This window comes from Aythya fuligula, chromosome 1 (assembly GCF_009819795.1).
Source record: "Aythya fuligula isolate bAytFul2 chromosome 1, bAytFul2.pri, whole genome shotgun sequence".
In the NCBI taxonomy this organism is placed as follows: domain Eukaryota; kingdom Metazoa; phylum Chordata; class Aves; order Anseriformes; family Anatidae; genus Aythya; species Aythya fuligula.
The window spans coordinates 719,224-741,655 of NC_045559.1; the positions used below are offsets into that span (position 1 = coordinate 719,224).

Here is a 22,432-nt window from a genome sequence, read left to right on the forward strand (position 1 = left end):
ACTGTAGGGAGCGGTTAGATTCCCTCTTGGTCTGCTTTGCAAAGCAAAACGAGCCCCCTGCTCTCACTTGGGCCCCCGTCCTGACCCGGTGAATTACCAGAGATCCGTGCGCCAGCTTGGCTGTTCTGGGCTGGACGTGGCCGATCCCTGCCTGATTCCTGCAGCTTCCTTACTTGATCCTCTTTGAGCCCGTGGGCTCCCTGAGATGGTGATGATGATGATGATGATGATGATGTGTGAGGTCCTGCACACATGCAGACCATTCGTGCCTTTAAGCATAGGCTTTTTCTGGAGCTGTGTCCTAAGGAGCCTGCTGTGACCACGCAGCCTAACCACCTGCAGGTTTTTGAAGATTTCCCTCCTGCATCTTCCTATTCTGCCCTGGGCAGGCAGAGAAGTCCCCCCACGGGCGGGTGTGGGGCTGAGCCCAGCTGCTGTCCCTGTCCCTTACACAGCGCTGGGCTCGCCTTCAGCAGCTCCCCTCTGCCCCGTGGCTGGGCTGGGCTGGGCTGGCAGCGTCCCCACGCAGCCTCCAGCAGCCATCACCTTGCCCTGGGGGTCAGAAGGAGCCCACCTTGGAGGAATGAGGATTTTTTCATGCAGGCTGCCCCAAGGAGCTGGGGGTGCCCATCCCTGTCAGCGTCCACGGCTGGGCTGGATGGGGCTGGGGGCAGCCAGGGCTGGGGCAGGGCTTGGAACGAGATGGGCTCTGGGGTCCCTTCCAACCCAAACCATTCTGGGATCCACAATTCTCTAGGGACACGACAGATCAACGGGTTTGAGGGCTCAGATGTGGAGGTGGTGGCTTCAGAGCCCGGGACATGTCTGTCTCCATGCTGGTGGTGCTCCCAGGAGGATGGGGCACTGGGGGCTGCTCAGCCTGGCTGCCCCCAGCCTCTGCAGCCTGGGCTCGGGGCTCGGTGCCGAGCGCTCGCCCCGTGCTGGGCGCTGCAGGTGGCATCCATCCTCTGGTGGCCGTGACTGCGACCGTGCCTGTCGGTGGTGGTTGGGGTGATCGGGGTGCTCCAGTGGTCGGGGTGCTCTGGTGATTGGGGTGGTCGAGGTGGTCAGGGTGCTCTGGTGTTCAGGGTGCTCCATCTCTGCTTCGCTCTGGGGGTGATGTGGGTGCTGCTCCAGCCTGCCCTGGTGGCTGTGCTCGTGCTGGAGCGGGTGTCAGCTGGCCCCGGCCTCTTTCTCTTGTTCCAGGACGCTCTCCAAAAACCTGGTGAAAAACGCCAAGAAAACAATCGGCCGCCAGTACGTGACACGGAAGAAATACACACCGCCCGCCTGGGAGCAGCGGAGCAGCCAGCACTTCGCAGAGGACAACGAGGACGAGATCTCAGGTTGGGGGCACCCTGCGCGGGGAGGGAGGTGGTGGGAGCAGGGGGAGGCTGCAGCAGGAGCCCCTCGGGTCAGCTCTCGGCTGTCACCGTGAAGGGAGCAGGCACGGGAGCTTCCCTGCACACAGCCCTGCCCCTGGTCACCTCTGGCTGTCCCCAGCAGCCTGCCAGCTCTCGTCCCCTTGCAGGGGGCAGCAAGCTGAGATATTGCTGCATTAGGAACTGAAAACACCCAGTGAGCCGTGCAGGGGGGAGGGAGTTACTTGGGCTGTGGCCTCAGCCTGTCAGGAGAAAATGTGCAGCAAGAAAGCTTGGATTAGACGTGAGATGAACTTGTTTGGGCTGAGGAGCAAAGGACCAGGAGGAGTTCTCAGTACTGAGGATCCCAGCCTTCCCCCGGGAGGGCTGTTGGAGGAGGCATGGCTGTGGGAGCTGGGGTTCAGGGGGAGCAGTAGTGGCTGACTGCAGAGCTTCCCTTCTGTTCACGAGGATGCTTTGAATTCTGTTAACCTAACGAGCAAAGGCTCTTGGGCTCTTCAGAGCCCTTGGGAAGGGTCAGAGCTCTTCCATTGCAGGGGAGGGCAGTGGGGTGCAGCTCCCATCCTGTGCTGTCTCTGCCAGGCTGGACGATGCCCCCAGCTGCAGGCTGAGCCGGGCCCCCCTTTGTCTCCGCAGTGTCCGAGGAGATGGACAGAAGCACTTTGACCCCCACCACCACCATCAAACCTTCGGAGAAGACCATCAACCACCTGGTGGAGCGAGCCTGCTGCCGCGACTACCAGCGGCTGGGGCTGGGCACGCTCAGCAGCAGCCTCACGCGCTCCAAGAACGAGCCCTTCCGCATCTCCACGGTGAACCGCATGTACGCCATTTGTCGGAGGTGAGCCCGAGCAGCACGGGGACAGCCCCTGGGGAGAGGCCGTGGGGGGGCAGCGAGGGTCTCCAGTCACCCGTGGGAGCTGCGGGTGGGCTGGTGCTGCCCCTCGCCGCGCCCTGCAGAGCCTCCGCTCTCCCCCGCAGCTACCCCGGGCTGCTCATCGTGCCGCAGAGCATCCAGGACAACACCATCCAGCGCATCTCCCGCTGCTACCGCCAGAACCGCTTCCCCGTGGTGTGCTGGCGCAACTCCCGCACCAAGGCCGTGCTGCTGCGCTCGGGAGGGCTGCACGGCAAGGGCGTCGTGGGCCTCTTCAAGTCCCAAAACGCCCCCACCACAGGTGCCCGTCCCCCTCACCCCTGGGCAGCGCCGTGCTGGAGCGGGCTGCGGCCCCATCCCGTGCCCCGGGGCAGTGCTGATGCTCTTGGCTCTCTCTCAGGCCCCTCGCAGACAGACTCCACCAGTTTGGAGCAGGAAAAGTATCTGCAGGCCGTGATCAACTCCATGCCTCACTATGCTGACGCCAGTGGGCGCAACACGCTCAGTGGCTTCACCTCGGCACACATGAGCAGCGCAGGTGAGAGCAGCTGGGTCGTGGCGCTGCGCAGGGCGCAGGGGAGGCAGGAGGCTCGCACCTTACCTGGTGCACGGGGCCCTGCTCGTGGGTCCTGCTGCGTGTCCCAGAGCCTGGACAGCCAGGTGAGCAGCTCTCCCTGGTCTGCCACGTCCACGAAGGCAGCAGAGCCTTCCCGGCGCACTTCCCAGAGCTCCCAGTTCCCACCGGGTCTCCAGGACTGGTGGTGGTGGGGACGGGTTTGGGCAAGGCAGTGCCCCCGCACCTGCAAGCACTGGGAGCTCCCAACTGGATCCAGGAGCTTGCTGAGAGCCAGGGGTGGGTGGGAGGGGACGGACCCCATCAGCTGAGACCTCGGCACCAAGCGCAGCGGGGGCAGCGCGGGGTCTGTCACGGGACGCTGCGGTAAGTCTGCCTCGTGCCGCCCGAGCAGAGCTCTCCATTGCTGCCATTCCATTGCCATTCATCGTCTGTCCCTGCCATCCCACCCCGTCATTGCTGCGGAGGTGACCGGGGGCCAAAGGGGTGTAGGAGAGCCCAGCTCCCCCAGGGCTCGTTCCCTGGTGTGGGACCTGCCCAAAGCTGCTGCAGGAGCAGCACGGCCAGAGGGGCTGGGGGGCGGCGAGGGAGCGGGCACGGTGCTGGGGGATGCCCCCAGTGCAAAACACCCAGGGCAGGGCTGGGGCAGGGCGGTGGCACTCGCTGGTGCTGTGGGGTGCAGCCCCTGCTCACGCTGCTGCCGCAGGTGCCAGGCTGCAGCTGGAAGGTGTCTCCTGCATGCTGGCCCCTGGTCCCAGCCCCGGGCTCTCCTGCTTGCCGCTGGTTCCTTCTCGGGCCCCTTCCCTCCCTCTGGAGCAGCCGTGGGGAGGCAGGGCGGGAGGGCCCTGCGGGAGCAGCGCAGCGAGGCTCAGAGCTGACGTTTTGTTGGTGCTACAGATTTCTCCGACAAGAGGCAGCCTAAGCTGGGATCGCTCATGAAGCAGGTGATGGGAGGGAAGGACGATGGGCCCGGTACTATTAGCCGTGGAGGTGAGGACGTGCGAGTGAACGCTGCCTCGTGGGGGCCTCGCGAAGGCCCCCGGGCCGGGGCAGCTGGGGTAGAGTAGCTGCTTCCCTCTTGCTTCCCCAGAGCTCTGGCATGGGGCAGCCGCAGGGAGGGGAGGGAGGGACCGGCCGCAGGACCCGGAGGCAGCTCCGCGCCATCTCCATCCCATGCGTGGCTCCACCAGTCGCTCCATCCCGGCCCCCGTCCCTTCCATCCATGTCCGCCCAGCGAGAGCGTTGGTCCAGCTCTTCCTGGCGCCTTCGCTGAGGTTGCTTTCGTCCTGTGCTCTCAGGGCTCGGTCACAGAGCCAGGGTCATCACCCTCTCCACCCCCAAGTGCGCGTCGGCGAAGGGCCGCGAGGCGCCGCGAGGTACGGTACCGCCGTGCGCATAACCACCACCCGGGTGCTAACCTGACAACTGACCCCACACCCACAGCCCACACACCCCACGCCCCCCTCACACGACTAATGCCCCAGTAACACCACCGCCCGCCCGCTCACGCCTGCGCTCAGCTGAGCACGGCCCCGCTGCGGCCCGGCCGCGGTGCCTGCGGTAAGTACTGGGCCTGCCCGCGCCCACCCCGCGCCCTCCCCCAGGTTTGCTTTAGGCTCCTCGCACTTCTGCTGGTGCTCGCTGGTGGCGGTGGAGGAGAGGGTCTGGCTTGCAGGGAAGGGGGCACGGGGGCAGCCCGCCTTGCTCGGGGCTGGGGCTGTTCCCAGCACACGGCGGGTAGGAAGCCCTACAGCACCCAGCGAGGAGACGGAGCGAAAGCAAACCTGGTGCCCAGCACCTTCCCAGCATGTGCTCCGAGGGCTCTGCCCTGCAGCTCAGCTCCCACAGAGAGCTGCTCGCCCTGCGCCAGCCCCTCGGGGTCGGGGTGAGCGCAGCGGCCGTCCCGGCCTCGGGGCCCCTTGGTGACTGCATCTGTCTTGCAGGCAAGTGGGGCAGCATCCGCGCCAGCGGGCGCATGAGCAGCTACGCCCTGAACGTGGAGATCGGGTCGCGCCTGGCGGGGAAGGACCTGCTGAGCGCCCAGCACAACGGCAGCCCCGCCGAGGCCAGCTTCCTGCGGCAGCACCGCGCCTCGCTCTACATCATCGGGGACAAGTCGCAGCTGAAGGTGGCCGAAGGGGACGCGGTGGCGGCGGGGCTGGGCGGCGGGTCGCACGGTGCTGACGCTCTCCTCCCGCAGGGGGTGAAGCCGGACCCGCTGCAGCACTGGGAGGTGGTGCCCATCGAAGTGTTCGACGTGCGGCAGGTGAAGGCCAGCTTCAAGAAGCTGATGAAGGCCTGCGTGCCCGGCTGCCCCGCCGGCGACCCCCCCGTCACCTACCTGCGGTCCCTGGAGGAGTCCGAGTGGCTCTCCCAGGTCAGTGGTGCCCCGGAGGTTGCAGGGCCCCCAATCTGTCCCCATGGTCGGAGTCTTCGCTGTCAGCTCGTGTCAGGGATGTGTTCGTCCCTCCTGGTGAAGCAGAGGCTGAGGGGGGTCTGGGGGCTCCGTCCCGAGTGCCACTGGGCACAGAGTGGGGACACCAAGTGAACACCAAGCTGGGCTGGGAGGAACAAGGCTGAAAGAGCCCAGACAACGTGCTGCTGGTGGCTGTGGATATGAGCACTGCGAGCATCTGGGGCAGCTGCTGGCTGGAGAAGCAGGGCAGGGACCCAGGACCCGGGGACCCAGGTTCTGCTTCTCTGCAGGACGGGGTTGGTCTGCAGAGCTGCCCTGGGCACAGACCCGGGGTGCACTGGAGTTGTGTCCTGGCCCTGCAGAGCCCTTGTGCTCTGCTCCATTTGAAGAATGCTCCAGAAGAAGGGCTTGCTTTGCCCCACAGCAGCAAATGAGCTTCCTGCTCCCTATTAAGTGTCAATCCTTGCCTTGGCAGATCCACAAGATCCTGCAGATCTCAGTGCTGGTGGTGGAGCTGCTGGACACGGGCTCCTCTGTGCTGGTCAGCCTGGAGGACGGCTGGGACATCACCACGCAGGTAGGAGCCCTCAGCTGCCCGGCGCGACGGCTGCCACCGCGTGTCCCCAGGAGCATCTCGAGCCCCCCCTGTCCCTGCAGGTGGTCTCCTTGGTGCAGCTGCTCTCGGACCCCTACTACCGGACGATGGAGGGCTTCCGCCTGCTGGTGGAGAAGGAGTGGCTGTCCTTCGGGCACCGCTTCAGCCACCGCGGGGCACAGACCCTGGCCAGCCAGAGCAGCGGCTTTGCGCCCATCTTCCTGCAGTTCCTGGACTGCGTGCATCAGGTGAGGGCCCCGTGCGGGCTGCTGGCCCTGCTCCCCAAGCACTGGTGCCAGTTCATGGCTTGGGCAGCGACTGCCAGCGTGGGTGTGTGCTGGGAGCCCTCACCCCGCTCCTCCTCGCAGATCCACCTGCAGTTCCCCATGGAGTTTGAGTTCAGCCAGTACTACCTGAAGTTCCTCAGCTACCACTACATTTCCAACCGCTTCCGGACGTTCCTGCTGGACTCGGACTACGAGCGCATCGAGCTGGGTGAGGGCAGCGTGCGGGGTGCACAGGGGGGCGCAGCTCAGTGCCTGGCCCCAAATAACGCCCTCCTGCCCTCCTCTCCGCAGGCCTCATTTACGAGGAGAAGGGCGAGCGGAAAAGCCAGCAGGTCTACAAGTCCATTTGGGATTACATCGACCGGCTGAACAAGAAAGCTCCCGTCTTCTTCAACTACATGTATGCCCCCGAGGATGGGGAGGTGAGAGCTCTGCCGCTGCTCTGGATCCACCTGCTCCAGCCCCCCAGGTCCCCGCACTCTGCAGGGGCTCAGGGATTTCTGGGGGTACTGCAGGGACCCTCGAGCACAGGAGAGATCCTGAGCTGGTGCTGTCAGGGCTCCTTATGGGCTCTTCACCACCACGAGCTGGATGGCGAGCCCAGTCTGGGGCTGGGCAGCTCAGAGCCTGCATTTGTGCTGGGCCCTGTCCTGGCAGCAGCTCTGGTGTCTCCGGGCCAGCATTGCCCTCTGCTGACCAGCCTGCAGCCAGAAAGCATCATCATGGGGAAAGCTCTTTGTGAAGGGACTGGTTTCCAGTCTGGACAGAGAAAACCAGTACAGCACAGGCTCATCTGCGACCCTGCCGCAGGGCCAGGTCTGCCTGGATGCCGCCGGCTGTTCTCAGCATAACCCTGGCTCTTCCCTAGGTGCTAAGGCCGTACAGCAACATTTCCAACCTGAAGGTGTGGGACTACTACACGGAGGAGACGCTGTCCGAGGGCCCCTCCTATGACTGGGAGCTGGTGCAGGGGCAGCCGGAGCACGTGGAGGAGGCAGACCGGCAGGACACCAGTGCCCCGCAGACAAAGCGCAAAATCATCTGGCCCTGCTACGACAACCGCAGCCGCGTGGAGCCCGACGCCATCTCCAAGCTGCTGGAGGTGAGTTTGGGCTCGGACGGTGCCCCAGAGGCGGTGCAGTGCCCCATGCACGGCGCTCTGCAGCCCCCCCCAGGACACAGACAGCTCGGGCTGATGCCTGAGTCCTCCCTGCAGGAGCTGCACAACCTGGAGATGGAGCTGGGGCAGGTCCCGGAGCGCTGGAAGGACACATGGGACAAGATCAAAGCTTCCCAGCGCACCGAGGCCCGGCAGGAGGGCAGCCGGGTAGGGCTGCGACGGGGCTGAAGGGAGGACTCGGTTCTGCCGAGGGTGCCCAGCGAGGCTGCTGTCGGCTCCTGCAGCCCGGGGCTGGTGCTTGGCGTGCCCGGGGAGCCGTCCCCCCTCACACGGTGCCCTCTGCCCCCCGCAGACCCCCAGCTCCCTGCTGATGTCCTCCGGCCTCTCCCACCACCGCCGCTCGCTGGGCGTGTACCTGCAGGAGAGCGGCGTGGGCTCCACGCTCAACCTCAGCCTGGACAGCGACACCAGCAGCACCTCCACCCCGTCCAGCGGGAAGCAGGGCGGCCGGAAGAGCACCAGCACGCTCTACAGCCAGTTCCAGATGTCGGAGAGCGAGAACAGGCAGGCAGGGGGGGACAGGGACGGGGGACAGGGGTGGGGGGCCCTTCCCAGAGAGGTGGCACCTGGGTTCTGCAGCGCAGGGACCTCGGTGGTCCCCGCTGATGTCCGGCTGCCACCAGCTGACCCACACGCGGGCCCCTCTCTGCTTTTGCCCATGGGGTGCAATGGGGCACTGACGCACTGCCTGCCCCCCGCAGGTCCTATGAGGGGACCCTGTACAAGAAAGGAGCCTTCATGAAACCCTGGAAGCCTCGCTGGTTTGTGCTGGATAAAACCAAGCATCAGGTACTGAGGGGCTGGGCAGGGTGAGGGATGTGTCCGGGGTCCTCCCCTCCCTCCCCGCGTGCTGAGCTGTGTGCGGGACCTCTCCCCCCAGCTGCGGTACTACGACAGCCGGATGGACACGGAGTGCAAAGGTGTCATTGACCTGGCCGACGTGGAGTCCATCACGCCTGGCACCCCCACCATGGGGGCCCCCAAGACGGTGGACGAGAAAGCTTTCTTCGATGTGAGTGGGGCACCGAGCCCCTGCTGCAGGGAGGGGAGCTGGGCAGCTCACAGCCCCTGCCCCTCGCTGGGCTCCTGGGGGCCGTGGTGTCACTGTCTCGCCCGGAGCAGCCGCCCGGCCCCGCTCACCTTCTCTCTCCTCCCTTGCAGCTGAAGACGACGAAACGAGTTTACAATTTCTGCGCCCAGGACGTGCAGCTAGCCCAGCAGTGGATCGACCGCATCCAGAGCTGCTTGTCGGACGCGTGAGCCTGGCTCAGAGGAGCCTCTATTCCAGGCACAGAGTCTCCCGCGCCCCAGCACGTGGAGCAGAGGCAGTGCCCAGGCTCGGCGCTGAGCCGGGGCTGTGACTGACTGGCGAGGAGCTGGACCCTTCCCGTCGGCCGCGGGTGTGCTGCACCGGAGTGCCCGCAGCCGCCCGTGCTCCCGCAGGTGGTGGTGGGGGCAGGATCAGCGTGTTACACTATGGTAGGACTGCGTAGTGGAGGAATTCGTCGCATTGAAGCAGGCTGGGGTGCGGGCGGGAGCCTGTCCTGCTCTGCTCCCCCGTCCTGTCTGAGCCCTGTAATTACCCTGTGTCCGCTCCGCACCTCCGGGCCAGGCGGCCTCGCTCCAGCTCTGCTGCAGCAGGGATGGTGCCGGCTGGCTGGAGAGGGTGCCCCCCGCCACTGCCCCGTGCTGCTAGAGAAAGCAGGAGCTGCCTGGCTCCTTCGTCCTCCCCACGGCTTGCATGTCTGCCCGAGCACCCACGGGGCAGGGCCTGCTCCCTCCTCACCCGGTGCCGCTGCCCCCGGTGCAGTCGCTGGCCCGAGGGTGGCCCAGGCTTAGCCCCTGCCCTGCTGGAGCCGGGGATCTGCAGCTCAGGGTGCCCGTGGGTGCAGAGGGCGCTCGCCTGAGCTCTGGGACCATCCTGCCCTGGCCCTCGGGCAGCGCTCCCCAGCCCTTGAGCTCTCACAGACTTGCACAGGAACAAACGAGCACAGCTGCTGCCTGCCCAGGCTGCTCGCGGTGTTGTAGCTGTAGGCGCCAGGCACATGTACGGAGGGGGGCATGGACGTGGCTGGTGCCTGCTCAGGCTGTGACCAGCGGGCTCCCTGCCCTGGCAGGCTGCAGCCTCTACCTCCTTGCTCAGGCTTGCTGGCGGGGGTGCGTTCCCCACAGGAGGTGCCAAATGCTGCAGCCTCGGGGCCCTGGCCCAGGCTGGGGGGTGCCCCTCTGTCCCTGCAGGTCCCTTCCCAGGTGGGGACCACCCAGCCCCAGGGGCAAGGGGTCCTGCTCGGCTGCAGCCCAGGGTGCCCACGGGCTGTGAAGCCAGGTGATGACGCCAGGGCCAGGATGTGATGGGCACTGTCGGGTGCCACACGGCCTCTGCTCTGGTCTCCACTCTGGCCACCCCGTGCGTCCTGCGGCAGGGAGCGGGCAGCACCTCGGCGGGCACCGTGCCGGGCACTGCGCTGTGCTGCCTGCTTCTCCCCACCTCCGGGGCTCGTCCCCTCCCCAAGCCCCCTGCTTGTGCTCAGGCTGGGCCCCTGCCAGCGCTGCCAGGCCGAGCCCACCCGTGGAGGGGTCCCGGCCCCGCAGGAGGGCAGGTTTGGCCCCACAGCGCTGCTGGGGGCTGCGCGTCCCCCCCGCTGCCGCCTCCCTGCTTCTTGCTGTCACAGTGTCAGTGCAAAGGGGGAATCTCGGTACAGAATCAGAGCCTGCAGCACCTCATCCCCTGCACTGGTGTTACTGCAGGGGGGTTTGGCCCCGCTCACCCCGAGGTCGCTTCCTGGGCAGGTGGAGGTCGCTCGGGGCTGTCCATCCGTCCGCAGGACGGGACCCGGCCCCCGCAGCCCTCCCAGCTCCACGAAGCGACCGTGACCAGGGCCCGACCCTCCACGCCTCTCCTGCAAGCTCAGCCAGCTCTCCTACCTGTCTTGTTTTTAAAGGAGTTCCTTGTTTTATTTCAGTGCAGAGGTCTTTGTACAGTCTTAATCCCCAGGTTCCCCTCTTTGTTTTATTGTACAATAATGGCTGTGGCAGGTAGCTGGTGTAACATGGAGGTTTTGTAACTTACCTGAGCAGTTGTAGATTATTGAAGTTTCTGTACATTGTGTCAAACATACAGAGTCCTTGTATTGTATTGTGCCTAGAGGAAAAAGGTTATTATATAAAAGAGAAGACTAACTGAATTTAATAAAAAAATTAATATGACACGTGCCCCTTGTGCTTCACTGCACCAACAGCAGGTACCCCGCAGCCCCCCAGCACCGCAGGAGCTGCAGGATGGGGGCTGCCACATGTGGCCGGGGCCAGGGCCCATAGGAGAGCAGCCGGCACAGCGAGGAGGAGGAGGAGGGCAGGAGCCCCGCCAGGACTGTGCTGAGCAGGGTTCAGTGCTGCCCATCGTGGTGCCCACAGAGCGTGGTTCATCAGGTGTTTGCTGCCTGGGGTGTTAAAGCTCTGCTCTGCTGTGAGGCCATCTCTGCTGGTCCCTGCTACATGGTGGTGGGGACATCCGGAGCAGCTACTTTTAAGACTAAAAGCTAATGAACAAAACCAGCAGCCCCTGTACAGCTGTGTAAGTCTCCAGCAGCTCAGATTTTATGCTTGGTTTTCTCTCAGTTTCCAATCCTCCCCCCTGCCCCCTACACAACTTGCAGCTGTGACTTTCAATTTGTTAAACGACTTTTTTTTTTTTTTTTTTTACCCCCATTTGCTGTCCATATGAAAGGGTTTTGTTTGTTTCTGTCTTCCTTCTTCACCTTGCAGGAACACAACCCCATTTGTCTCAGGCTGTGCACACAGCTGGTTCAGGCCCTGTCCCCATCCTACTGACCGCCCCTGGGGTCCCCTCCAGCCCCAGGAGTGCATTCCGAGGTTGAACCAGTTCCCATTTTTCACGTGGCGATGCAAGGAGCTGTCTCCAAGCAGCTCACACTGTGCATGGATGAATCACAGCACTGCTGAGGCACGCTGAAAACTGCCTTAAATCTACAGCAGCTGATGGAAACCAGTGAAGCTGAAGCAAAAAGAAACCCAGACCCAATGATGCCAGTTTGCAACCTCGCTATCATGCCTTGGTGGTGCACCACGCTTGGGGCTGCTCACCTTGGGCAACCAAAAAGCTTCATTACTATGGATGGGAACTGTGACTTCACGCAACCGTCTCACTTAAACCTGTTCCTGGCTGCAGCCACCACGATGGGGACCCCTTGGAAAAACTAGAGGGAACAAGAGAAGGCTTTATGTGATGACTTCATCCCACAGCCCTGAAACGGGGTCAATGGGGAACAAGCTCCAGGGGTGAGTCCCGGCCCTGCTCCATGTTCATGCCGGTGGCTGGCACAGCCTTTACCTGCAACAAGCACGGCTTTCTTGCTAGTGAAGACTTGAAAACTTGTCACGAGGCTCCTTGGGATGGAGCTTTTTCTTGCAACACAGCAGTGAGTCAACAAAAAGGGACGGGCTGCACACGGAGCATTTGGCAAAGCTGCTAACAGCCCAGGCACCCGGGGTGCTGTGGGTGGTTTGCCTGCCTGCAGGCCGGGCTGTGGCAAGGACTAAACCTGGGTGAGCAGGAGCGTGGCTGCAGTCGGATGTGCATTGGCCTCACCATCAGCCACGTCCCTGGTCACAGCCCCCAGACACTCCGGAGGTTTCATCCAGAGCCCCAAATCCTGCCCTGTACCAGCTCCTGATGGGTGCCAGGTCACTCTCGCTTCAGTGGTGCAGATTAAAAGCAAAGCCTCGCTCCTCTTACAACGCTGCTGCTGCTTTTTCACCTCCTCAGACAGCGCAGGTGCAGGTGCCAGCGCGCTTTTACCTTCTCTCTCCCCTTTGAGAGCAACAAAAGCCTTCAAGCCCCACTGCCCTGGCCTCTGCTTCCACAAGGTCCACAGGAGGTGCCCCGAGCCCTGGCCACGGCTCCTGCACCCCCGCGGGGGGGTCCCACAGCCCCGGCACTGCCCGCGCACAGCGGCCGGGCTGAGACCGCGACGGCGCCTGGCTCCCGGGAGTGGCACGGCGGGGCTCAGCATCCTGCAGGAATCCACCACTGGCACGTGAATTTTGAGCTTTTATTGATAGTTGGAATTTACAGCCTAAAACTGACAACATAGAGAGATGCAGACTTTTTTTTTTTCTTTTTCTTTTTTCTTTTTTTCTTTTTTTTTTCTTCTTTTTTACAAAAACAAAAACCAAAATAACCAAAAGCCACCAGCATCAGTTTTACAATATAAAAGTTTTGACAGTAGAGAGACTAAAGTACATCTGGAATTACTCAGAAAAATAAACAGGGAAAAAAGGCAGTAATTTAAAATTTGTCCCTCATATATACACATAGATACACAGACATTGCTTACAAAGACCCGGTTTCAACATTTAAGGGCAGTAGGCATCATGAGAAAAAAAGGCTCCCCTATGTCATTGCACTAAATTAATTCACCCAGTGGGGCACCCCCCTCGCCACCCCCTCCCGATTCAGAGGAAAGGCCACTTGAAGCTAGGACCGAGCTTCCGCGTCCCCCGGGGGCTCGGCGAGGACCCCCCCGTGCCAGCCCCAGCCTCCGGGCAGCCGCTGCCTGGCACGTCCGCTACCATAGCCTCAGGACACCGTCTATGCAGGCAAGTATTTCTTATTGCTATACAGAGTGCATCTTACCTATCGTCAGCCACCATTTTATGGTTTGTTTAAAAGGCAAAAAAATAAAAAAGAAAAAAGAAAAAGAAAGAAAGGAAAATAAAAAGAAGCATAGATTCAGCCCCTAACGCTTGTTTTTCCAGCCAGGCCACCGGGGCGCCTGCAAACCCAATGTGCAGCGAGCCTTTCCTCGGGGAAGCACTACAGCTGGGCTTTCCAACAGTGCTCAACAGGCAGATTTTTCAAGGAAACTTGGCTCTCCAGACACCAAAACAAAACACCTGGAATTTTAGAAGAGCAGAAGAAAGTGGGTGCAGAGCTTTGCTGAAAACCTGGGCCCCCATCTGGGCACGGAACCCACCACAGCCCCATCCACACCCTGCGGTGCAATTCGCCCACCTTGGACCGGGCTGCGAGGGGTCCCAGGAGCCAGGAGGGCTTCGCCCTGCATCCTGCCAGCCCTGGGACTCGGCGCTGAGTGGCGGTGACACCGGGACTGCGCGGTGCCCGCTGCACAATTTCCTCTCCCAAAATGAGGCACCGCGCCCGGCCGCGGCTCCGCAGGGATGCTTGGATGGAGCTGCCCGGCCAGAGGCTCCTGGAGCCTTCCAGTTTTGTCCGAGTTAAGTAATTCTTTTTTAAAAATATGTTTTGGGTTACTTTCAGTTTAAACAAGCATTCCAGGTCCTCTGGCAGTGGGTGGCAACTGGTGAGCTTCCTAGGGTGGACGGGCCTTGAATAAGTGGTTTGTGCTAACAGTCAAAAAGCCAAACACCTCCAATTGTCTCACGTCTACACCGCAGCCTAACGCCAAACCGAACAGAAACCGACGGAGGTTATGGAAAACCCCCAGAAAAGCAACTCCAGGAGTTACAGGCAAGAGACCGTGGATCAAAATAAAGTGGCAAAGAATATTTAATATTCTGATTGCTTTAAATATGCCAAGTGCAAATTAACTGGTTAAACCATGGCGTCTTTTCGAGTTTGAAAAGGAAGTTTCTGTTTGTCTGAGCAGATACACCCTATAATAAAAAATATCATTAGAACCATGGATATTTTCATGTGCAATAATACATATTACCCACTCTAAGTACGTACATGTATGTATGCATATAAGTATACACACACACATAGATATGATGACCACCTTAAGCACTGCCAAGCTGATCTATAGTGCCAATATTTGGGTTGTGTTAAAGAAAAAGTTTACAAAATATCAGGTCAAGAAAAAGGTTTCTATAAAACTTTACATTTCAACTGAAGCTGCTCATCTGGATTTTAAACACTGTCAAAACCCAGTTTGGATACAAAAGGCAAACAGAGAAACAGACAAGGAACAAAAATTAAAAATCAACAACCTTATTTTCCATGAGCCTCGTTGAGAAAACACCAAAATGAGAAACCATTGAGCACTTTTTTTTTTTCAGTCTGAAAATGTTCCTTTAACTTAACTTCACCTACCCAGAGAAAATGGCAGCAAGGTATTTATAACTGTAGCGAAACAGTAGGTTATTGTCAACTGAGAAACCCTAACGAGTCGTTTAAGTCTCAAATTTAAGCCCAGTGGAAGCGAGTCACGAGTGAATCCTGCCCTCCCAGAACCCTTCCTCCACGCGCCCAGTACCTTTTTTATTATTATTATTATTTGTACCAACGATTACGGTGTTTTAGAAGGTGCACACTTACCCATCAAGAAATTAAATGCAAACTCAAAAGCTCTGAGAAAAATAGGTCTAAGGTGAAGAAATTTAGAAATATACACATATTTATACATATATAAATAGACCCTATGTACACGACAAACAAGAGGGCGAGAGAAGGAATGGAAGCCAGCCCCGTGTGAGCCCAGCACCCCCGCCCCAGTCCCTGTGCCCCCGTCCTGCCCCGGTCCACAGTCCCCGCAGTCCCCACAGTCCCTGCAGCCCCCGCAGCCCCCACAGCTTCCTCGACCCCCTCTGCCAGCTCTGCACTGCCCTCGGCCACGCACGGCCTTGTGCACGCAGAGAAGGCGCTGACGCTTCCAGGAGAATTTATCAAAAATAGGTGAAAAACCTCTCAGGCACAGCAACAAACGAAGGGTGCTCCTCGCGCCTCGACCTGCTCTGGGGATCACTGCCAACGCGGGCAGAACAATTTTCTCCCTTGCCCCCCTGCAGCCCTTCCCCGGGCACCAAATGGCCGCGGGGTCACCCAGTGGCCCCAACATTAAAGCTCTGCAGCAGAGGCAGACGCCGAGGGCGAACACCCCACCAGAGCCACCGTCTCCATCACCTCCATCACCACGCACAGCACCGCGCCCCCGGAGCCTCACAAGGTGACCCTGGGCCCAGCCACACACCGCTGAGCTGGGGATTTCTGTCCCCATCCCGTTGGCACACCCATCCCGGAGCCTCGGGCAGCCCCCCAGAGCCACCCCGCTCCCTCCTGCACCGTGCGCCCGCTGCAGCCCCGGCCCCTGGCACCCAGCTCGGGACCGGGCTCCATCTCCGTGGAGTTCCCGGATCCCAACCAAACACAGATCCTGACGGCACCGCTGGCTCCGTGGTAAGGTCAGCAGCCAGAGCTAATTTCAGCCTATCGCAACTTAACGCAGAATGTTTTAGTATTTCCATGACGTTCAGTTATACTGGTATTTTGCTGCCATGACAGGTGTGAACAATTGTGAAATGGGAAAGCTTGTCGGCAGCTTTTCAAGTATTTCTCACTGTTTTACAGAAAAGTTTCTTTTCATTTAAAAAAACACAATTCAGATGAGGAATATCTATATTTGATAAGGGGAAAATATTTACACGCCATATGGACAAATGTGTTTTTTATTTAAATTACATGTTAAATAATAAATATTTAATATTAAATATTATATTTAAACACAAAATTATGTATAACCAATTTCTTAGGAGCTTTTAAGCCTAGTTTCTCTAACACTTGGAGGACAAGTTCAATGCACACTTTCTATTTGGGTATCAATAAAACATTCTGAATAGACACGAGGACGTGCATGAATTCACCCTTCCTGCTCCACGTTAAATGCTCTGCTGCACTAGCCTCCGTCACACCGTTTCTGTTCTCCTTTGGATAAGGAACCTGCTCTCCCTGCACAGCCCCGACCCGCAGGGAGCCCACGGGCTGCTGGCAGGGGCCACTTGGTGACTCGCAGCACCCAAGGAGCGCACAGGAACCACGATGGCACCAACACCACCACGCTGCACAGACCCCAGGTGCTAGAGGTGCTCATGGTGCTCCGGCTGCGGTTCCTGCACCACAAAGGGGGGCAGAGGGCCCTCGACCAGGACCTCAGGGCCACCTCGTGGGGTCGGCACGTGCCGGGGGTGTGGTAATGGTGTAAGGGGCTCTGAGGGCTGGGAGGCAGGGGAGGGAGAGCACAATGAACAGAAACACCTTTTGTTGGAATCTGGGTGGCTTTAAGGCACTCGGAACCACAACGGGGTATTTTAACACTACTGTTACTGCATGGGATCCTTCTGCTCATCACCTTCTCTTTCCCTTTATTTCGGGGTATCTGGAGATGAAAACTGACTCCAAAAATGATTCCAAAGCTGGAACGAGAAGAAATCACTCCTGAACTAAAACAAAGGCACTGGCGTTTTTATATCTGGAATTTTTATTGCTGATCATCGTTTTGCCCTAGAGATAACCAGACAGTTCGCTCCCGTGAGGGCACTCAGTCATCAGCTGGAACATGAGTGGGACGAGCTCTCCCCTGGAGTGAGGACCGACACGACAGGGATGGGAACGGGAGGGAGACAAACCCGGTTCCTGCAGAACGGGCCATCCAGATATCCAAAAACCCCGTGTGAGATTTTAGTCAGAACAGTGACTGTCAACGCTGGGTGCACGCCCAGGTGCCAGAAAGACAAAGTTCCTGCTCACAAGGTGATGTGATGCTACCCCTCGTCTCCGGGACAGGCGGCTCAGGGGAAGGAGGCCAGGGGAGGAGGGGTTTGTGCAGTTGTGGCACAAAAGGAAAAGTTTGGAAGTGTCAGAAATGGGATGGGGAAGGGAAGGGAAGGGAAGGGAAGGGAAGGGAAGGGAAGGGAAGGGAAGGGAAGGGAAGGGAAGGGAAGGGAAGGGAAGGGAAGGGAAGGGAAGGGAAGGGAAGGGAAGGGAAGGGAAGGGAAGGGAAGGGAAGGGAAGGGAAGGGAAGGGAAGGGATAGAGGTCTCTATGGCAGCTAGGTCTTGATGAGTGTCTGTAAGTGAGCACAAATTCCTTTTCTTAGTAAAGTTTCAGCGGGTACACTGACAGATATAAATTTTTTTTTTTCTTTTGAGGAAGATGAGTTATTCAGCAGTTTTACAAGGGAAATACTAGGAATGATGGGACAGAATAACTGGAACTCAATTACACATTAACAGTATACACATCACGCCCAGAGAAGTTTCTGAAAGGAAATGAAGTCCCCAGTGCTCTGAACTCCCGCACCCTGCGCTTTGCCCAGTTTACTTTAAGAAAGAAGGAAAGAAAAGTCTGTTCAAAGTCTCAGGCAAAAAGAAAACACTGCTTTGAAAATGATTGCAAAGATGATTTTTTTTACAAAGATACTCTTTCTGTTTCAAATCATGTAAAGGAACTCAACACTGACTTAACTATTACAATTCACTATGTTATTTACTAAATACTCTTTTTTCTTTAACTTCTAACATTTTCATGTAACATGCATATATTCAAGTGATCCTTATGTTACAGTCAACAATTTACATAAATTTATAGCATGAGGTAATTAATGGTTTTCTTTACGTTTTTTTTGTTTCTGAAAGAATAAGAACACAGAATTTTAAATTACACGTGATCAATGCACTTTAAGGCAAGTTTAGTGCCCTTTGTATTCTAACCGATACTGGCAAGTTTCAGGTATCTGACAAATCCCCTACAAAGGACTCGGCCCTGCTCTGTAAGGTGCCACTGCAAACCAGCCCGTTTTGCCTGCGGGGTGGTTTGAGCGGGCGGCTCTGGGACGCCAGGACAAAACGCGCGGCTGCGTACAGGCTGGTGTCACCCGACCCAGGAAAGAAAAGAGGCGATTTTCAACACAAAGTCCTTCCTTCGGATTGCCTTGGGAAGTCAGTCATAGCTTGGTGTTTACGTATGAACATGAGATGAGCAGTAAAAGAGAGAGAGTTGCAGTGCAAAATCACTGCTACCGACCGCCGCGGGTGCCAGCTCCGGGCTTCCAGCAGCAGAGAGCACAACTTCCCTTTCAGGTAACCACAAGTGCCACCACGTACCACAGACCAGTTCTCAACACACGTTTTGCACATGAAAGCACGTGCGGCTGCAGGGTGCCCAGAGCCCCAGCTACGAGGACGAGGACGTGCGCACGAGCTCTCCGCGAGGGCCACAGGCGGCGTGGTCACACCACGGGGTGCCTGCAGGCTGGGGTGCAACGCTCAGCTTCCCGGCACAGCACTTCAGCGGGCTTACTAGGGAACAAGGAACAGTTTCAAGCCATACACGAGAAGGTTTCGATCAACATTTGCTGTGCCTGTAGCTAGTTCTGTTCCCAGCTTAGCTCTGTGAGCGCCTGAGCCGAGGAGATGCTTCTGCAGGACCCGGCAGCGCCGTGCTGCACTGCAGAAGACGGGGTCACGCAACACCCACCCACAACGGGAAACTCTCTACAGCGTGTCTATCTAGAAAGTTTTGCAAAACTAGCTATGAGCATCAAAATTACGCGATAAAAGATTTTCAATAGCTTATATCTGTCCAAACCGCTTGAGAAAATAAAAAATAGATGGGGAAGAATCTGTCCTTTACAAAAGCCCCACAGCTCCGCGGAGAGAAAAAGGATTTTTCTCTCCTGATCAGCATCAAATATAAAAATACATTTTACACATAGGCATATTTCACTAACATTTTTATACTTAAGTTGTGAAAGGTGACCGGTAACAGTCACTAGGAAATACAGTTAATTTTTGTACAAAAATTAATAGGGAGGTTGGACTGGTCACCACAATGCCCTTCTAGTAATGAGGTAAGTGAGTTTCAGATGAGATAAGCTAACATATAGGAGCCAAATTGTTTATTTTCTGCATTTCAATTTGTCAAAGTTTATGTGTAAATGTCCATAGAAAATGCCTGCTTACGTTTACAAGAAACGTCACATCAGCTGGAATTCTGTCAGTAGCTACCAGAGAGGGAAACCACTACGCAAAAGTCACTTTCTCACCTCAGACAAAACCTGCATTCTCCATAAATTCGGAAACTTTAGCCATTATGAAATCAACATGAATGGTATCAAACCCAAAGAATCTTAATTTTTCACCAAAGTAAATTGTAAAAATGGTCTAATACATTTTATCTACTTCCAGAGGTGTCCATTTCTGCTAAGACCTATAAAAATGATGCATAATTCTGGAAATCAGCTAAGGCACTGTCCATAATTAAACTCACACCGCACGGTTGCCCTGACCAGAAGGATTTCTTTTTTTGCAAGTTTTCATGTAGAGGTAAAATGACTACTTCAAACTTCATCCCAAGTGACTTTAAAATTCAGTACCAGTGGAAATGATGTACTTACAGCTCACAACGCCCAGCTCTGAGATATGGCACTCTGTTCTGATTCACTGAACTGGTTGTACCAGTGCAACCTTAGAAGACAGTATTTAAGATTCTAGAAATCATATTTAATATGAAATGTCTCCTTCTAAGATTCAATTAGCTACAGGAGGGTCTAGGTAGTTTTACTGTTCAGAAAACAATTTTTACTTTGAACAATGTAGGCATCTTTTAACTAACAAAAAAACAAAACAAAACAAAAAAAAGCACTTTGACAAGAAGACAGATTTCTTAAGAAAAGGGGGAAATACAGATGCGTTCAGCCAATCCAGGCCACCCCACCAGGTTATAACAGAACAGAGAGCCCTCCCCTCCCGGTGCCACGTGCCAGCAGCAGGGCGTTCTGATCAGCTCAGCACACCAGCTGCTCTCAGCTCCAGCTTCTGAACGTGCACTGACGGGGGCTGACTGAAAAAGAAAAGGTACACAGCACAAGTGCAAGGGGCTATGAACTCAAATCTCAGTGCAACAAAAGAAAAAATCCTGCTGCAACCTGATCAGATAAGCAACTGAATCAAACACGGATCAGCTACAAACAGACAGGCAAGCCCCAGCCTTCTGAAAATACACATTGCTGCACTGTCAATACACTCGATGGCCTCCAAGGCAAGGGTTTTCTTTAATGAGCTTTCAGAGAGCCTTCAGCTCTTCACTGCCCAGGTTCTGTTGAAAAGAAAGACTAAATGCTTCCAAGGCGAGCTTTTACTGAATTCCACACAGCCACGCTATGGAGTACACACAGGTTTGAGTAACAAGGCAGAAACAAATCCTTTTGCACGCTGATTAAGGAAACCATGCAAGTTAGGACAAGGCTAGAGAAGAAAGAAGCAGTAACACCATGTTTGTCAGGAAGCCAGAAGCTAACAGAGATGAGGAATGTGTTCTGCAGTGACAGGGACAGCTTTTCTCAGGCCACTCTGAAGCATTTGGCACCATCAATTCACAGCTGCACAGCTCCTGGGACTTTTCTGTGCCCAGCACTGAACGTAGCGAGACCTGGTTTAAGCCCTTGCCTGGCATGGCATTCTCAAGAGGGACACAAGCAGCGCTCCCCGTTTTCCTTCGGTTCTTTCTTAGGCAACACACTTATTTTGTATTTATTTATTTTAAACTAAAGCCCCCAGCCGACACAATCTGAGCAGAAAGCTGTAAGACTTTCTCAGAACAAGGGAGAATTGTTGGTTGTTTGTTTTCAATGAGCTGTAATGTTCAGACCAGAGAAAAACTCTACTGCATCACAGGCCAACAGCTACCCCCCTAAATCATGAACCTGCCCAATACCACTCGGCCCCTTCAATGCTTTGCCCTAGTGAGTGCTCTTCCCTAACACCAAGGGACTGAGATGAGATGAAGATTTTCACTTCTGGGAGAACCATCCAAAAATCTTGTTTTACAGCTGGGACTGGCAAAAGAGCGTGTAAGTGCGTTATGCTTGCCTTTTGAGAGCTTGCAACTGGAGATACAGGTACTTTTCCAACAGCAAAGTTCGTGGCAGAACAGGACTTCAGAGAGAACTGAATCATGGTAAAAAAATAATAATAATAAAAAAAAGTAATAAAAATTAACATGCTGTTGTAAACAGCGGGTCTAGTTTTATCTCTTTTTTGCAATGGCATCAAAACCTCTTATAACAACAAAATCAACTGCTTACAGGAACAAAATCACTGTTTATAAACTGTTTATAAGTTTAACTGTTTACAAATTTGTATGTTTTGAACATGGTTCAGGCTGAGATCACTGCTTTGGGAAAAGCACGTGGAAAAAAATAACTTACTCTTTAAATGACTGAAAATTGCAGTGTGAGTTACTAAATAGTATCAAAAAAGTCAAAAATTACATTGCCAAAATATCAGATGATCTTATTTATCACGAATAATTAACCTGGCAGGCAGGACGCAGGACTGCTCTCGCACAGTCCCAGGGGACATCAAACTGCGCGGTGACTCCCCGAGGACTTGCAGGGATTGTGGCACCTCCTCCACCACGACTGGCACAGCACGTTGGTCTTTACCAACATCTACAGAAATAAGGGAACTCTGCCACACAGCAGCTGTCTCCCCCGTGAGACAAAATGAATGACTGACGAAAAGGAGGCTCTTTAAGCTTCCTTCTGATTACCACTACACCAAGACAGGGCTTAGCAAGTCTGAAATACCTTACCACTAAACTACTACTGAAGATAGAGTGCCAGAAAAGAAGTGCAAACAAAGGGGAAAAGGCAAGAAGCCCCATCACAGGGCTGCTTCATGGTGGGATGGGGTGAGCCGAGGCTGAGGGGCGACGGAGCCGGGTCCCCAGAGCCCACCCCCAGTGGCTGGCAGTGAGGTCTCCTGCTGTGGTAGGTCGTGCCACTGATAAATCTTGATTTCAGTTACAGCTCACTGGCTCCTTTTTGGAGAAATGATTTTGAGATGCCAGTGAAGAACAAGAAAGCCACCTTAAAGTTCCTCCCTTAGATATGTATTGATGAATAACCCTCAGTGCTCACCCCCCCGCATGGTGCGGCACACCCAGCGCCTTTCCACCAGCAGTAGGTAGCTGAGGTTCCACTGTTGTTGGGTTTTGCTTTTTAGTTTGTGCGCCCACTGGTTTTCCATTCGGCTTGCCAGCTGCAGATCTGTAAAAGGCAACGAGAGCAACAAAACCTTGGGACACTCAAGAAATTTATTCAGTCTTTGCTGAGGACATGTCATCCAGATGAACAGCTGGGATCTTGGCTGCCTTTACTCTTACAACTTAAGAGAAGAATCAATAAATTATGTATTTGTGTAAGAACATTTTGTTAGAAGACTGGTGAAAGTGTTGAAAAAACTGCACTCCTGTTCCTTCATTTGATCCCTTTCCTGCAGACTATCTCACCCAAACTTTCATTTTGGTGCACGTGCTCCTGTATGGATACAGTTTTAGAGAG

The 22,432-nt window shown here is 56.1% G+C and overlaps 1 protein-coding gene across 1 annotated transcript in view; it reads left to right on the plus strand.

Moving 5' to 3' along the window:
- Nucleotides 1-10,511, plus strand: part of SBF1 (SET binding factor 1) — a 62,028-nt gene extending 51,517 nt beyond the window's left edge. Inside the window, exons 26-43 of the mRNA XM_032196880.1 lie at nt 1,207-1,346; nt 2,019-2,223; nt 2,364-2,560; nt 2,660-2,797; nt 3,731-3,823; nt 4,132-4,209; nt 4,777-4,961; nt 5,034-5,210; nt 5,725-5,826; nt 5,907-6,092; nt 6,213-6,339; nt 6,423-6,553; nt 7,000-7,233; nt 7,348-7,458; nt 7,604-7,815; nt 8,013-8,100; nt 8,192-8,323; nt 8,473-10,511. Coding sequence (XP_032052771.1) covers nt 1,207-1,346; nt 2,019-2,223; nt 2,364-2,560; nt 2,660-2,797; nt 3,731-3,823; nt 4,132-4,209; nt 4,777-4,961; nt 5,034-5,210; nt 5,725-5,826; nt 5,907-6,092; nt 6,213-6,339; nt 6,423-6,553; nt 7,000-7,233; nt 7,348-7,458; nt 7,604-7,815; nt 8,013-8,100; nt 8,192-8,323; nt 8,473-8,571 — 2,635 coding nt within the window. The 3' untranslated portion in view covers nt 8,572-10,511. The remainder of the gene's footprint in view (nt 1-1,206; nt 1,347-2,018; nt 2,224-2,363; nt 2,561-2,659; nt 2,798-3,730; nt 3,824-4,131; nt 4,210-4,776; nt 4,962-5,033; nt 5,211-5,724; nt 5,827-5,906; nt 6,093-6,212; nt 6,340-6,422; nt 6,554-6,999; nt 7,234-7,347; nt 7,459-7,603; nt 7,816-8,012; nt 8,101-8,191; nt 8,324-8,472) is intronic.
- Nucleotides 10,512-22,432: the final 11,921 nt, after the last annotated feature.